The sequence below is a fragment of the Gobius niger genome, assembly GCF_951799975.1.
Source record: "Gobius niger genome assembly, chromosome: 6".
NCBI lineage: Eukaryota > Metazoa > Chordata > Actinopteri > Gobiiformes > Gobiidae > Gobius > Gobius niger.
In genome coordinates this window covers 6,187,266-6,200,131 of record NC_136857.1, presented here as the reverse complement: position 1 = coordinate 6,200,131, position 12,866 = coordinate 6,187,266, and the positions used below count along the sequence as shown (strand labels likewise).

Sequence of the window (12,866 nt, the reverse complement as noted above, 5' to 3'; positions counted from 1 at the left end):
TACGTGCAACAGCCCACGGCCCCACCGGAGGCAGCGCTGACTCATACTGCTTGGACTCAAAAGCTACCACACATTGCTTAACAAACAAACAAATATGTGGGGTTTCTTCATCCTCCGTGACCTTATATTACACCAAAAAGCACCTGGACAGCTTTGCAAAGGAATATTAGGTCCTACAACTTTAAATAAAGTAATATATATGTAAGAGCCGTCAATTTAACAGGGCACGGATTAGGAGCTTGATGCCTACTGACAACAGACAGGGAAATGCTGAAAAGACAAAAAGCAACACAAGATACTTTTGACATCAAGAACCACTTATTTGGTTTTCTCTAAATGTAATCTTTACTAGGTCAAAATTTGGACTGAATTAAGTGTAAATGAAGTCTAAACCAGGTATACTAAACATAAACCATGAAAAAGATGAAAACATGAACAAATGTGTCTCTAAATTGAACAAAAACTGGAACGACATAGGAGCCACTATCGCTCACCATCACCAAACACCATCACTAACGCCAGGTGATTTTTACCCGAGATAATACACCCGATAAAAAGTACTTGTCATCACAATCTATTAAAACATGACAATACATGACACATTTGAGTAGTGTTCTTTTATATTAAACTGTGTCATGTCTAATAAAATGAAAGAAAAGCGTCATTAGAGGACTATATAAAAATGTTCCAAAATAACTGGAACATTTTGGGAACAAATAATTCCTAAAAAATAAAAAAATGAAGATGGAAACTTGTTTTTTGGTCCACCCATTCCTGGGATATGTGAGACTTCCCTGGTGAAGACTCAGTATCCTTGGCACACAAACAGCTGCAGGAGAGAGAAACAAAATATGCCATATTTTGAAAGGGTATAAAGACTTGCTGACTAAAATAACTACGTGTTACTCACTTGCTGAGACACCGAACTCTGCGACTGGAGCAAAGCTGTAGTTGAAGTAGACAAAATAAATGTGGCAGCCCTGAATGCCAACCTTGAAAGGGGGCAAGATTGCCTGATAAATACATTAACCCTGCCCTACCTTCTATCACTATTGCTGGGTGAAAATCACCCGAACATGTGCCTGTAGGAATAAGTGTGTTTTGGATTAGGAAAACACCCAGGCCATCATGGCAAAGACAATGCTGAAGCCACCCAGAGACCCATGACACGCAGCATGTGAAAATCACATAAATGTATTTGCTCAATAGTGTTCTAGGAAAGACTGTACTGACAGATTGATGCAGTGAAATGATTAGAATGAGAGTGGCGAGGTGAAGGCGTATTGACTTCAAATAATTCCTGTTTTTTTTTTGTTTACAAGTTCACAAGGAGACACCATCACCGACTGTATTTTTCTATAAACACGCGCGAGTGCCACAAAACAGCTCTTGTATACGATGAGGAAACAGCAGATAGTTAAAAGCTCGTATAAAGTCAATAGTGCGTACTATGTTCCCTTTCGTCTGGGGCCTTCTGTTCTTTTGCTCTATGGCAGTTTTCATGGCTGGTTGGTGTAGCTTTAGCCATTACAATAAAGGCAGAATGAGATTTGGGATTTGTGTTAGCTCCAAACTCCCAGCCTGGGCCTCACGTCAGTTCACATTTAACTCGCTGTTCTGTGCCCTGCGAGCTGTAAACAAGCCTCGTGTGTTTGCCAGACAGACAGAAAATAGAAACAAGTGCCCCAGCCCTTAATGTCACTAAATATAGATTTATTTATGGTCATGCATTTTGGGAGTGGTTCATCTTCCGATTGAGAGCTGCAGTTGATTTTTGGGAAAGGGAATTATATCTTGTGATTGATGCACTAGGCTAAGCACTTGTAGCTTGAATATACCCGCTCCTGTTTCCTATTTCATTCTTATCAGGATAATGCTGTTTCATAATGCAAAAATAATGGGTTGATCTGATCTTTCTTGGAGTCTGCATCTTCTTTCTTTATTACTGTTTTTTTGATTCTGCAGTTTCCTGCTTTCTCCAAACTACACACATCACAGAACATGTTGGGTCTAAATATCTCATTAAATGAAGAAAGTATCAGGAAAAACAGAAAATACTTGCGTTATTTGATACATGCCCTCGTGCCTGATGACCTCATGATGCAACACATTAAAGTAAGTAATTGCTTTATTTGTCATTGTATTGGTTAGTCCTACCACTACGACTGAGCCATGCCCCCACTGTGGGTCAACCTGACCAGCTTGTTTTTGGAGGTAGTGGAAGCCGTAGCAGCCGGAGGAAACCTGGCTGGCTGCCTTCAGTGCTCCGCTGATCCTCTGAAACACTGCAGCGCCTCCTGAGTTTGTCCGTGTTTCAGAGCGTGGTGTCCTGCACTTGTCAGCTCCAACTCCTCCTTCCTCATCTTCCTGTGCAACTCCCTCCGCCCCACATCTGTCTTTCACCATCTGGGAAGAGCGTAGCAGTTCATCTGTGTTATTCTTAAGTGAATGTCCATTAGCCAGAACAATAGAAGGCATGTGTGGCTTAGCTGTGAGTCTTGCCCGGATACCTCCTCGTTTGTCTCTTTCTTGTTTCCTGTAGCGCCTCTTGTGAAGCCTCCCCTGTGCTGCAGGTGTGCTGCCTCTTGGTGCCTCTTCAGCGTTTCAGAAGAAGGTCTCAAATGCTCATAAGCTAGCTGTTTGTTTACCTTTAAAAAGCAGCTTTCTTCAGGACCATTATCGACTCTCTGCAGTAAAAAATATCCACCAGACCCCACAAAAACATGGCAAAGACGTACAAAAGCATCCAGCTAAACAGTGTGGAATACAGAAATACAGAAAAAAGGCAACAAAAATGCAGCTGCACCAAGAGAGAGGGAGGTTGCACATTGTGTAGTTGTTGCAAAGATAGACTCCAGCTGCGCTGCTGTCACAACACTTTATAGGAAAGTTAAAACCAGAGGTGCAGTAGAGTCATGATCTTTTTTCATCGAGTCCAAGTTCAAGTGTTCTGTTTGCTCGTCCCAACTTCTGAATGTTTGGGTCCAAGTCACTATCAAATAAATCTGAGTTCACGAAAAGCTCATTTAAGAAGATTTTTCAGACTGTTTTCCCTCCTATGAATTTCACTTTAAACAGCTTGTTTACAAAAACGTGCATTCATTCATTCATTAAATCTGGAAATTAATCTAAATTATGGTAAATGGTCTCAACTTATATAGCGCTTTTCCACCTACATTAGGCACTCAAAGCGCTTTACAGCAAGGATCCACTCACCCATTCATACTCTCATGGGGGGCAATGTGGGTGAAGTGTCTTGCCCAAGGACACAACGACAGTGTGCACGACAGTGTGGGATTCGAACCCCCGACCTTCCGATCATGAGACGACCCGCTCTACCATCTGCGCCACTGTCGCCCCATTGGTCCTACATTAATCATCAAGACTAATTACATTAAATTAGTATAAACCTTTTTTGTTTTAAAGAAAATGTAATAAATTGTGTATCAGGAATCATGACAGGTTCCAGTTTGGAAAAGTTTATGTGCTCCTTCAGAACAAAAGAGGAAACCAAAACTAAACAAATTTGTATACCCAAAACACTGTCGTAGGTAGACACACTTCTCCTCTCATGTCTGACATTTTGTATATTTACACCTCTCTGGTCCTCTCGGCTTCCTCTCATCAGTGCATTGTTCGACACTTTAGCCTCCACACACACACAGTCATCTTCCCTGTTGTCTCTAAAGCCTTGGTCACATGGTGCAGGGCTTAGTAACCCTCTCCTTGTCTCCTGGCAACACCCCGCCGCTCTAGTCCTACGCTGCACCAGCTCTGAGCATAAACCACACCTACAAATGCAGGATAACATGGTGCCTGTGGCTCTCATGACCACTTCAGATATTGTCAATGAACAACTGCACCACCATATAGCAACATGTACTAACAAGTCAACTTTATTTTCAAGAGTTTCCATAGTGCTGTACATAAAACAATAGGCAGTACTTTTCTGTAAGAACAGTATAACCCAATCAATAAGTAAAAAACAACAACATTCAATGATTGTTTAAATCATAGAGTCTTATTTAGGGTCTTGATTTGAGTTTGAGAAACCAATCACTCTCACACCACACTCATACATAGGCGAGTTAGGGATGTTCCAAAGACACAACAACAACAACAGCAGCAACAACAACAGCAACAACAACAACAACAACTGGTCAGAGATGGCATTGAACTCTCAACCTTCCAGTTATAAGACCACTGCTCCACCAGCTTGAAATTGAAGTACTAAAATAATCAGAGAAAACAAACATCTTTACTGGCGCCACTTTCAGATTATGTTGCTTGAGGATAATCACAGCCTAATTAAACACTAGTCAAAATGACCAGATTATTATTCTCAATCCAACCTCTAATATCATAAATGTTTCCTCTACATTTTGTCCATATTTCTCTTTTTATAGTGGTAAATTCACTGATCGACCTCCCCCTGTTCTCTCATTGCCGCTCCTCTGTAAGTGAAGCAGCAGGCAGTCCGGGCATGCTGCGCTTTTCAAAAAGCGTCCACATCCGAACTGCATATTAAAACATTAGTCTATGCCCATTACTTCATGTCACAGGATTTGTAGTTATTTTATTCACGGTTTTGTTGCTATATTTTTTTAAGGCGCGTTTTCATTAGCGCCGCTCAGTTCTGGGGATGAGAAGATGCGTGAGTAAAGTTAGTTCATCTCTCAGAAGCTTCTTACTCTAACAGGCTTACGAGTGTGTGCTTCTCATTCAGTGTTGAACAAAGCCACAACACTGTGCTTAAGTATTGGGCTATTGTCCTGCCTGCGCCTGGGCAGACTATTTTGCCAATGTCTGCTCTGACTTTTGCTGTAGAGCGAAAAGAAAAGCCTTGGCCATTTGTCAGTTTGAAGCATAATCTCAGCTGTGTATGATTAAGATAAAGAAACTTGTACTTGGCAGCTTGAAAACCACATACATCTTTGCAGGCATTGCTTGTCTTGAACTTTTGTTGTTCTTGTTGGGTAATGCTCTGTGCATAAGCTGTGTGCGTCGTCTTTATAATGCACAAGCATTACCCCCTGAAATCTTACCCTTAATGTGTGAGTTCACAGCACAGTTCTCACAATGATACCAATTATTTAATAATATTTACCTATATATTTGAAATTTATTATAAGTTTCCCAGCATTACACTGTGGGACTTTTACTAACCCTTTAAAAAATGTTATCCTGCTAACCATCATCCAAAATGTCAGTCAAACTTTTTATTTTTATTTATTTGGTCGGGACAGTGCATGTTTATGAACACACATGGGACACATGGGACACATGGGATGTAAACACACCATGCTGGATTGTAGCCTTGGGCTAATTTCCGTCCATTGTCCCCCACTCACTCATGCACTACATTCATCCTGGCCTATTGTGCATGTTTTTAGTGGTAGGGAAACTGGAGTAGCTGCAGGAAACCTAAGCAGACACAGGGAGAACAAACTCCACACACAAAGGCCTGGCAGGCTGGGGATCGAACCTGGGACCTTCTAGCTGTGAAGCACGAGCGCTAACCGCTGTGCCACCATGCCGCTTATCAGAATTACAAGTTTGTTACTCAAACCACATACATAACTAATATAGCGTGACTATACATTTTTTTCTAAATTCCTATTGTTTTGCAAGAATATCTTCTATCTAATGCGTTTTCATGTTCTCCTGACATAACTGATGATACATAAACTCCACGCAAATTAGCTTTATTATCAGTATTAGCTCACTGTATGACACAATGCCGTCCGGTGCCGTCCCCTTCATGGCTCTTCCACACTGACCCTCCCCCTGCAGCTCTTCAAGTGGCACACTGCAGGATTATCCCCAGCCTCTGAGACATGTCGCTGTGATCAGTCTTATCGCTTCGCTCTGGACGGACAGGTCGCGGCTGCAAAATTTACATCCACATTTTTGGGGCAACCAGAAAGGGCCACTTGGATTGTACCATTCACCAGAGCTCCAGAGGGAATTTAGCTTTGGGGATTCAGTTTATATAGGTTTTCTTATTTTGCAAAGATGGAGAAGGTATGTGGACCTGGATTGTATTGTACTGAAACACTATATCTAGCAAAATGCACAGTTGAGTTTAGCTTTTGCGTGTTTTGTGATAGCTAACATTGGGTAGTATTAAATTTGATTTGAATTTCCTTGCATTTCAATATACAGGTGTAACTCCATCAATATTACCCTGGGAAAGCCCTTGCCCACTGTGTGACACAACCACCGTTCATTGGAATAGACTCCCTCTGGTGCATTTTAATTGCAGATACTTATCTCTGCACTGTCTTTCTTGTTTTGTTTTACATTTTGAACATTCAACCATTATGCAAAACACCAAAATAGCTTGTTCAATCTCCCCCTGTTTGTGATGTGCTTCAGTGCTTCGTAATATGCATAATAAATGTCTGAATTGGTAACATTGTGAGATTTTTACATTGCTCGCCTTGCCCTGGCCTCTTGCCCGAAGCTTAGCGGCTTTAATGTCACTGGGTGTTATAGCCACAAAGCCACACGCTAATTGGTGGTTCGTTAATATGGACGAATCAGGGCTAGTAGTTTTTCTTCCCTTTTCAGAAGGGGCATGCTGCTGTTTCTGCATCAAAGCACAACCGTATGTGTCTATAGCTGAACATATTGTTCGTGATAATGTGGCGCGTTGAAATGAGAAAGCGCGTTGTTGTGTTTTGTACTGGGAGCAGGTAGAGGATTACGGCAGGTGCATGAGGCAGTCATCAAAACAGCAGCCAATTTCAATGTTTAGTGCTGATTTGAAGCTTAATTCCCAAGCTTTTAGAAGGGGACACTGTTTTCACTTGGCATCTGAGTGCTCAACTCCTTGTGATATTTGTTATGCCTGTCTCTCCCTCTATCTATCTATCTATCTATCTATCTATCTATCTATCTATCTATCTATCTATCTATCTATCTATCTATCTATCTATCTATCTATCTATCTATCTATCTATCTATCTATCTATCTAGGTTGCATGGCATCTGGTTTAAATCAGAATGCCAATTACTGCTTACTAGACTCCAAGCAGAATAGAAAGAAAGCGCCAAATGGAATAATGACAATGCTCGACGAGTTGTTTGTTGTTGTTTGTTCGATTGATATTTTGAAGGAGGCAGAAGAGAGTGACAGTCCGTCCCAGACACACTCCCTGATCGAGGCTGCTGAGTCTGGCAGAAGGCTCAAATGTTCAGACGCTGACAATAAAATCTGCCACATCAGGAAAATATTCTCTGATATCCTGTGTCACGCTGCACCCGAGAGCCTTCAGGGCTTTTTAGCTTATTTTTCTGTTGAAATACTGAAGCAATTCGCTCTGAGGCATCAGCATCAAACGGTTTTGTTGAATTGTTGAGTGCTGCGTTTTGCCCTGGTGCCGTAACAGATAATTGAATATTCATTTTTCACACAAAACACCTGTTCTCAGCTCACACAGAGGGGAGGTCATAGTTCTTTTTTTTTTTAAAGTGCTTTGATTGTCCACTCCTCACACAATTGCACTATGAAATCTGTCCTCTGCTTTTGACCCATCCTTCAATGCCTCTGGGACGACCCGGTTTCAGCCGCGATCAGCGTCCTTGGAACATGGCAGGGTCGACTCGGTCATTTCACCAGAACAGACAGAACACAATTATATTAAGATTTTGGTCAAATATATTGATTACTATTTATTGTACAAGAATCATCCCTCCAACCTAAGTAATACGATACATTTTCGGTTAGCGCTCGTGCTTCACAGCTAGAAGGTCCCGGGTTCGATTCCCACTAGGGACAGGGCCTTTCTGTGTGGAGTTTGCATGTTCTCTCCGTGTCTGCGTCGGTTTCCTACGGGTACTCCGGTTTCCCCAACCACTAAAAACAGGTACAATTGGCCAGGAGGAATGCCGTGGTCGGGGGGGGGGGGGGCGATGGCACAGACTGGAAGCCTCACTTCTCTCACAGCCCTTTTCCACCGAGCTGGTGCCGGTGCTGGTTCTGGGCCAGTTCCAGTTTCAGAAACAGTTCTTTCGTTTTCCACTGAAAAAAACGCTGGCTCTTGGTTCCAAAATCTGGTGCCGGTTGGGAATCAGTTAAAAGCTGGACCAAGAAACGAGCACCAGTGATGTCAGCAGCTGGGGGCGTGGCTCTCTCCTCCAACAAACAGTCAATATTAGTTAGTTTGTGCTTATAACTTCCTGGAGAAACCAAAACAGTCTCTGTGGAGGAAACTGTTGTTTTGCTTTATGCTCTTTAGCTAAAACAAGAGGGAACAGTTAGAAAGAAGAAATCAAAATGTTTACGGCTGCTGTGACTGAAACATAAACTTATTTTTCTGTATTTTATAACCAGAAGTGGCTGTAGCAAGATGTTACTATCCATGTTTTATGTTGACTTCCCAAAGCGTTGCTATGACAATAGGCACAGCTCTCATTTTAGTGGGAAACCAAGTCAGTATGGAACCAACCCGGCACCAGAACCAGCTCTGAACCAGCCCAGAACCAGCCCAGAACCAGCACCTTGGTGGAAAAGCCCTATCATCAGTCTACCCCAGAGGCACCACCACTGACTATGGTGTGAATGTATGACAGTGTGATGCTTTGAGAAACGTGTTAGTGTGTAGTGAAAAGAGGTATCTGATGTGCAATGTAAAAAAAAAAACTGTGGAAAAAAAAAGGGGGGATGCAAAGAATATGAATAGTAAAAGAATTAGAGCAGAATATAAGATATTAAATGTTACAGGTGAAAAGCTGTTATATTCAAAGCAAAAAAACAACTATTACTCTATATTTGTTGCAAAAGATTTGTTACAGAGGCGATCTGAGGGCTGAAATGGTCCACCTAGTGAAGCTGTCTGGACAAAACAGAAGCATTTTGAGACTGACTGAATATAGAGGATTACAAGCACAATTGAATGACACAAAGCAGATGTTTTGTGAGATATGGAACAATCCCTTTGGCATGCTAAAATTCATATTCCAAATTAAAAATATCCTGCTCAAACTTTCTGTTGCGTAATCGCCCAGGGGCAGCTGTTTGGTTTTGAAGGAGTTCCCCGTCAGAACAAAAGCCTTCGTCATATGATCAAAATGGATCATTCTTCAAACAAAGCTCAATACCAATATAGTGTCCATTGGTGGGAGATATCGAGCTGCTGTCAGGCCGCTATAAATCACTTTAAATGCCGGGGAATCCTCTGCTGGCAACACAGTGTTTTCTCTCGAAGTGATTGGGCCAGTTCTGAAGAAGTCAACTGTACGGGGTCCTTTTCTGGTCTGATGAACTCTGTGAATGAATTTGCGTCGCTTTTGTTCCCGGATCTTTCAGCTGCTATGTGTCAGTACAAGAGTGACTGTAGCCAGAACAGATCAGGGTCAGTGCTGTGATGCTTAGTCTCTCCGGTGGCTTTTCTAGGACACACCAAGAAAAGATGCCCCTTCACGATCCCCGAGGCATAGATTTCCTTATTGCAAAGCAGTGAGGCTATTTTTAGACGTCATTGGCAAGGCATAATCGTTAGCCTGAGTATTATCAGGAGAGTGTTTTTGATACTGCATAAGAGTATTGTCAGCAATTTCAGAAAACGCTGCTGCGTCACTGCAAAACTTTTGAGTGATACCAGCCTGAGCTTGAGCTAAATGATAGATTTATTATTGACGAGTAACATTTTTGTCAATTACCACTTTGGCCAGTTTCCACATCTGCAAGGTTGTAATATATCATAAGTTGCTTGACGTTATTATAAAGTGTTTTAGGTTTCCTATTATGCACAGTGTTGGGGAGAATGCTTTGTATGTCATTACTGAATACTTGCAAGCAAATGTGTTTTATAACATTTAGTTCTGTGTCCAATCAGAGTATTGTATTCTGAATACTTAGAATACTTAACCTGTTAACCCCCGCCTTAAAGGAACAGGCCACCGTTTTTCCATACTGTAATATGTTCTTGCCTGAGCTTAGACGAGTTGATGCATACCTGTCTGGTCTTTGGAGCTATAGGAATACATTGGGAGAGGCCAAAGGCTAACAACATCTTTGGTCGTTTTGCGTGACGGAGTGCAGGCATAAAGACCAGACAGGTACGCAAACCACTCTTCTAAGCGCAGGCAAGAACATATCTCAGTATGTAAAAATGGTGGCCTTTTAACTGAGCCCATTTTTTGCAGTTTGGCGTTATCCAAATCTGTAAGTTTCTTTAAAAAAAATAATAATAATAAATACCGACAAAAACGAGAAGAAAAAGAGGATGAAAAAAGTGACAGAAAAAAGCCACAAAAACTTTAATTAATTAATTAAAATTTCTCTAGGTCTTAGCTTTCAAATAGGCATTCCACTGGTCTATAGGCTGTAAGCTCTTGTCGAGAAGCTTTCAGATTGGAAAAAAGGGCTAAGGTGGGGTAAGAGGTTAAACATTGATTTGATTATAGTTATAAATGCGGCGTAAGATTAAACACATGTGGCTACACTTGTTGGGAAAAGCACTTTGCAAATGCACACTGGGAGTTCAGCTGATCACATGACTGTCCACATGTGCACTGTTGGATGAAGCTGAAATACAATGATGTATTCCTTAGATTTTAGGAAACTAACTGTATTTTAAACAGCCTCAAAGGAAAGAGTGACTGTACCTGTCTGATCTACAGTAAATACACGTATTCAGTGACTTATCCTGTTTTTTTTTGGTTTCTTATTTAAGGTTTATTTGCCGTAGTGCCCAGTCAAGCAATTAATTCATTTTTGTTTTGCCCAATATCACAACAACCGTTTGCTGATTTGATCAAACCGAGAACAGCTTGAAAATCAACAATGAGGCAGATGTCAAATAATTAAATATGCAAGCAAATGAAAATGTCCAACAGTCAGCAGTGAAGTAGCAGATGAATCATTTTCCTACGGCGTCTCCTGTCCTTAGAAGACCCTTGAAGAAGAAGAAGAAGAAGAAGAAGAAGAAGAAGAAGAAGAAGAAGAAGAAGAAGAAGAAGAAGAAGAAGAAGAAGAAGAAGAAGAAGAAGAAGAAGAAGAAGAAGAAGAAGAAGAACAGTCCACAAGATTTCAAAGTGGGCAGTGACGTTCACCCAACCACCAGGCAATAGTTCAAGAAATACCCATTCTTGAGTCATTTCCAGGCCTTTTGAAATTCTGACTGTTACTCATTCATGTCTTTTCTTCACATTATTTCAAATTTAAACATGTGCAATATCTCATTTTCTGACCTCATGTTTTGCTTTTGTCTTGCAGTGCCGGAGGATCCGATCTCTTCTGCTGAGGACAGGTTTAGACGTTAGAGTACTTTGCCACATCCAGGAAAATGTCGGGCTCCTACGATGAATGTGCGGGATTTGACGACACCATGGACAGCTTTTGGGAGGTACGTGCTTTAGTTACAGCTGCACAAGTTAAAATGTAGCTCTAATCAAGCCTTCGACATTAGAGCTGCACAATATACTGGAAAATTACCATGATGGTGTTATTATTATCATGGTATTTTTTTGGAGAAAGGCAACAGAGAGTGCAGCCAAACCTGACCAACCTACAAATAGCAATACAAGTGTTAATGGGATGATTGGAGGGTCTTTCATCTCCCTCTGGTGTCTCTGGTGTCTGGTCAGAAACTTGCACTTGCAACTTGAATGCCACCGGATCGGAGCAACCAATACACAGTAATAGAATCACGAAGAAGCTAACAGGCAAACGGGCAAAGCTAACTGCGGGCTGGCGCCACTTTAAACAGTATTTACAGCCAAGTTGAGTGAAAAAAATGATGATTTCCATTGTGTAATTGGGTGTACAACATCCCTCTCTCCCTTCGCCTTTTCTGTTAACGTAGTATTTACTCTCACAGACAATTAATAAGTAAAAAAAATCGCATTTTGCTACAACACCTGCTGTTGCACTTATGGCCTCTAGCGGCCAGAGTTACTTAGTACTGCTTTAAGAATGATCAATATTAACACCACTAGAGCATCAGATATAATTTTATTTTACAGCACAGTAAGGGCATGGCTATAGGATGGGAAAAGCCTGGTATAAACGTGGTAAAGACACAAATTACATGAAAATGGCAGGACACAGTCATTTATTTCATGATATGAGTAAACCTTAACCCAGAAAAAGGGCCGTCAGTTACCTGTAAATATTGTATTTTCTTGACAGTAACATACAAACAGGGATGCAAAATGCTTTATTCATTGTTATCCCTTGCAACCAAAGCCCAAATGAAAGGATTAGTTTAGGGTTGAGAGTTGAAAGATCTTTTCAAAGTAGTTCTGTTTCTGGGCTTTACTCACTCTCTAAATAACTGACAGGGTTGTGTTGGAATAAGCTGGCAAGCCAAAAATCAAAAGTTGATCAAAAGTGCAGCTCAAAAGTGTGGCAATTGATGTAATTTCTTCTTGTATTCATTTCCTTTTTGTCCAGACCTATATATATTGTAGAAAAACAACAACAAAAAACGACATCTCATTATATCTTGATACATTTCATACAAATGCTGTAAAGTGTTTTTCCCTCTCCTTTCCCCAGTTTGATGAAGCAAGATTTGCCACTTTCTTACACACAGTTTATTCTGTCAAGTCAATTCTTGCACTATTTTGTTCTGAGTTGCAGAATGCAATGAAAACTAACGCCTGTACAGTTACCACAGAACTTCAGATTATTTCACTTTGTATCATCATGCATGTCCCTTCTGCAGGTGTACGATCAGAGTCCTTAGTTGTAGTTGCAAATTCTCCAAAGTTTCAGCATTCCTCTTCCACACTATGTCATCTCCTCGACCCTTTCTCTACAACGTAAACATAACATTAGTCTTGTTCGGGGCGTTTTTTACTCCGCCAAATGAGTGTTAATGAATTCCCCAGTACACAGTGGTCCTTGTGTCATG

At 41.1% G+C, this 12,866-nt stretch overlaps 1 protein-coding gene across 2 annotated transcripts in view; it reads left to right on the top strand.

Annotated features, from left to right (window-relative positions):
• Positions 1–12,866, top strand: part of pacsin1a (protein kinase C and casein kinase substrate in neurons 1a) — a 41,522-nt gene that overhangs the window by 14,760 nt on the left and 13,896 nt on the right. The window contains exons 1-2 of one of the 2 annotated variants that reach the window (XM_079559074.1): positions 5,840–6,024; positions 11,225–11,354. In XM_079559074.1, coding sequence (XP_079415200.1) covers positions 11,295–11,354 — 60 coding nt within the window. In that variant the 5' untranslated portion in view covers positions 5,840–6,024; positions 11,225–11,294. Of the gene's footprint in view, positions 1–5,839; positions 6,025–11,224; positions 11,355–12,866 lie in introns of those variants that run through there. The other variant, XM_079559073.1, reaches the window with a different exon arrangement.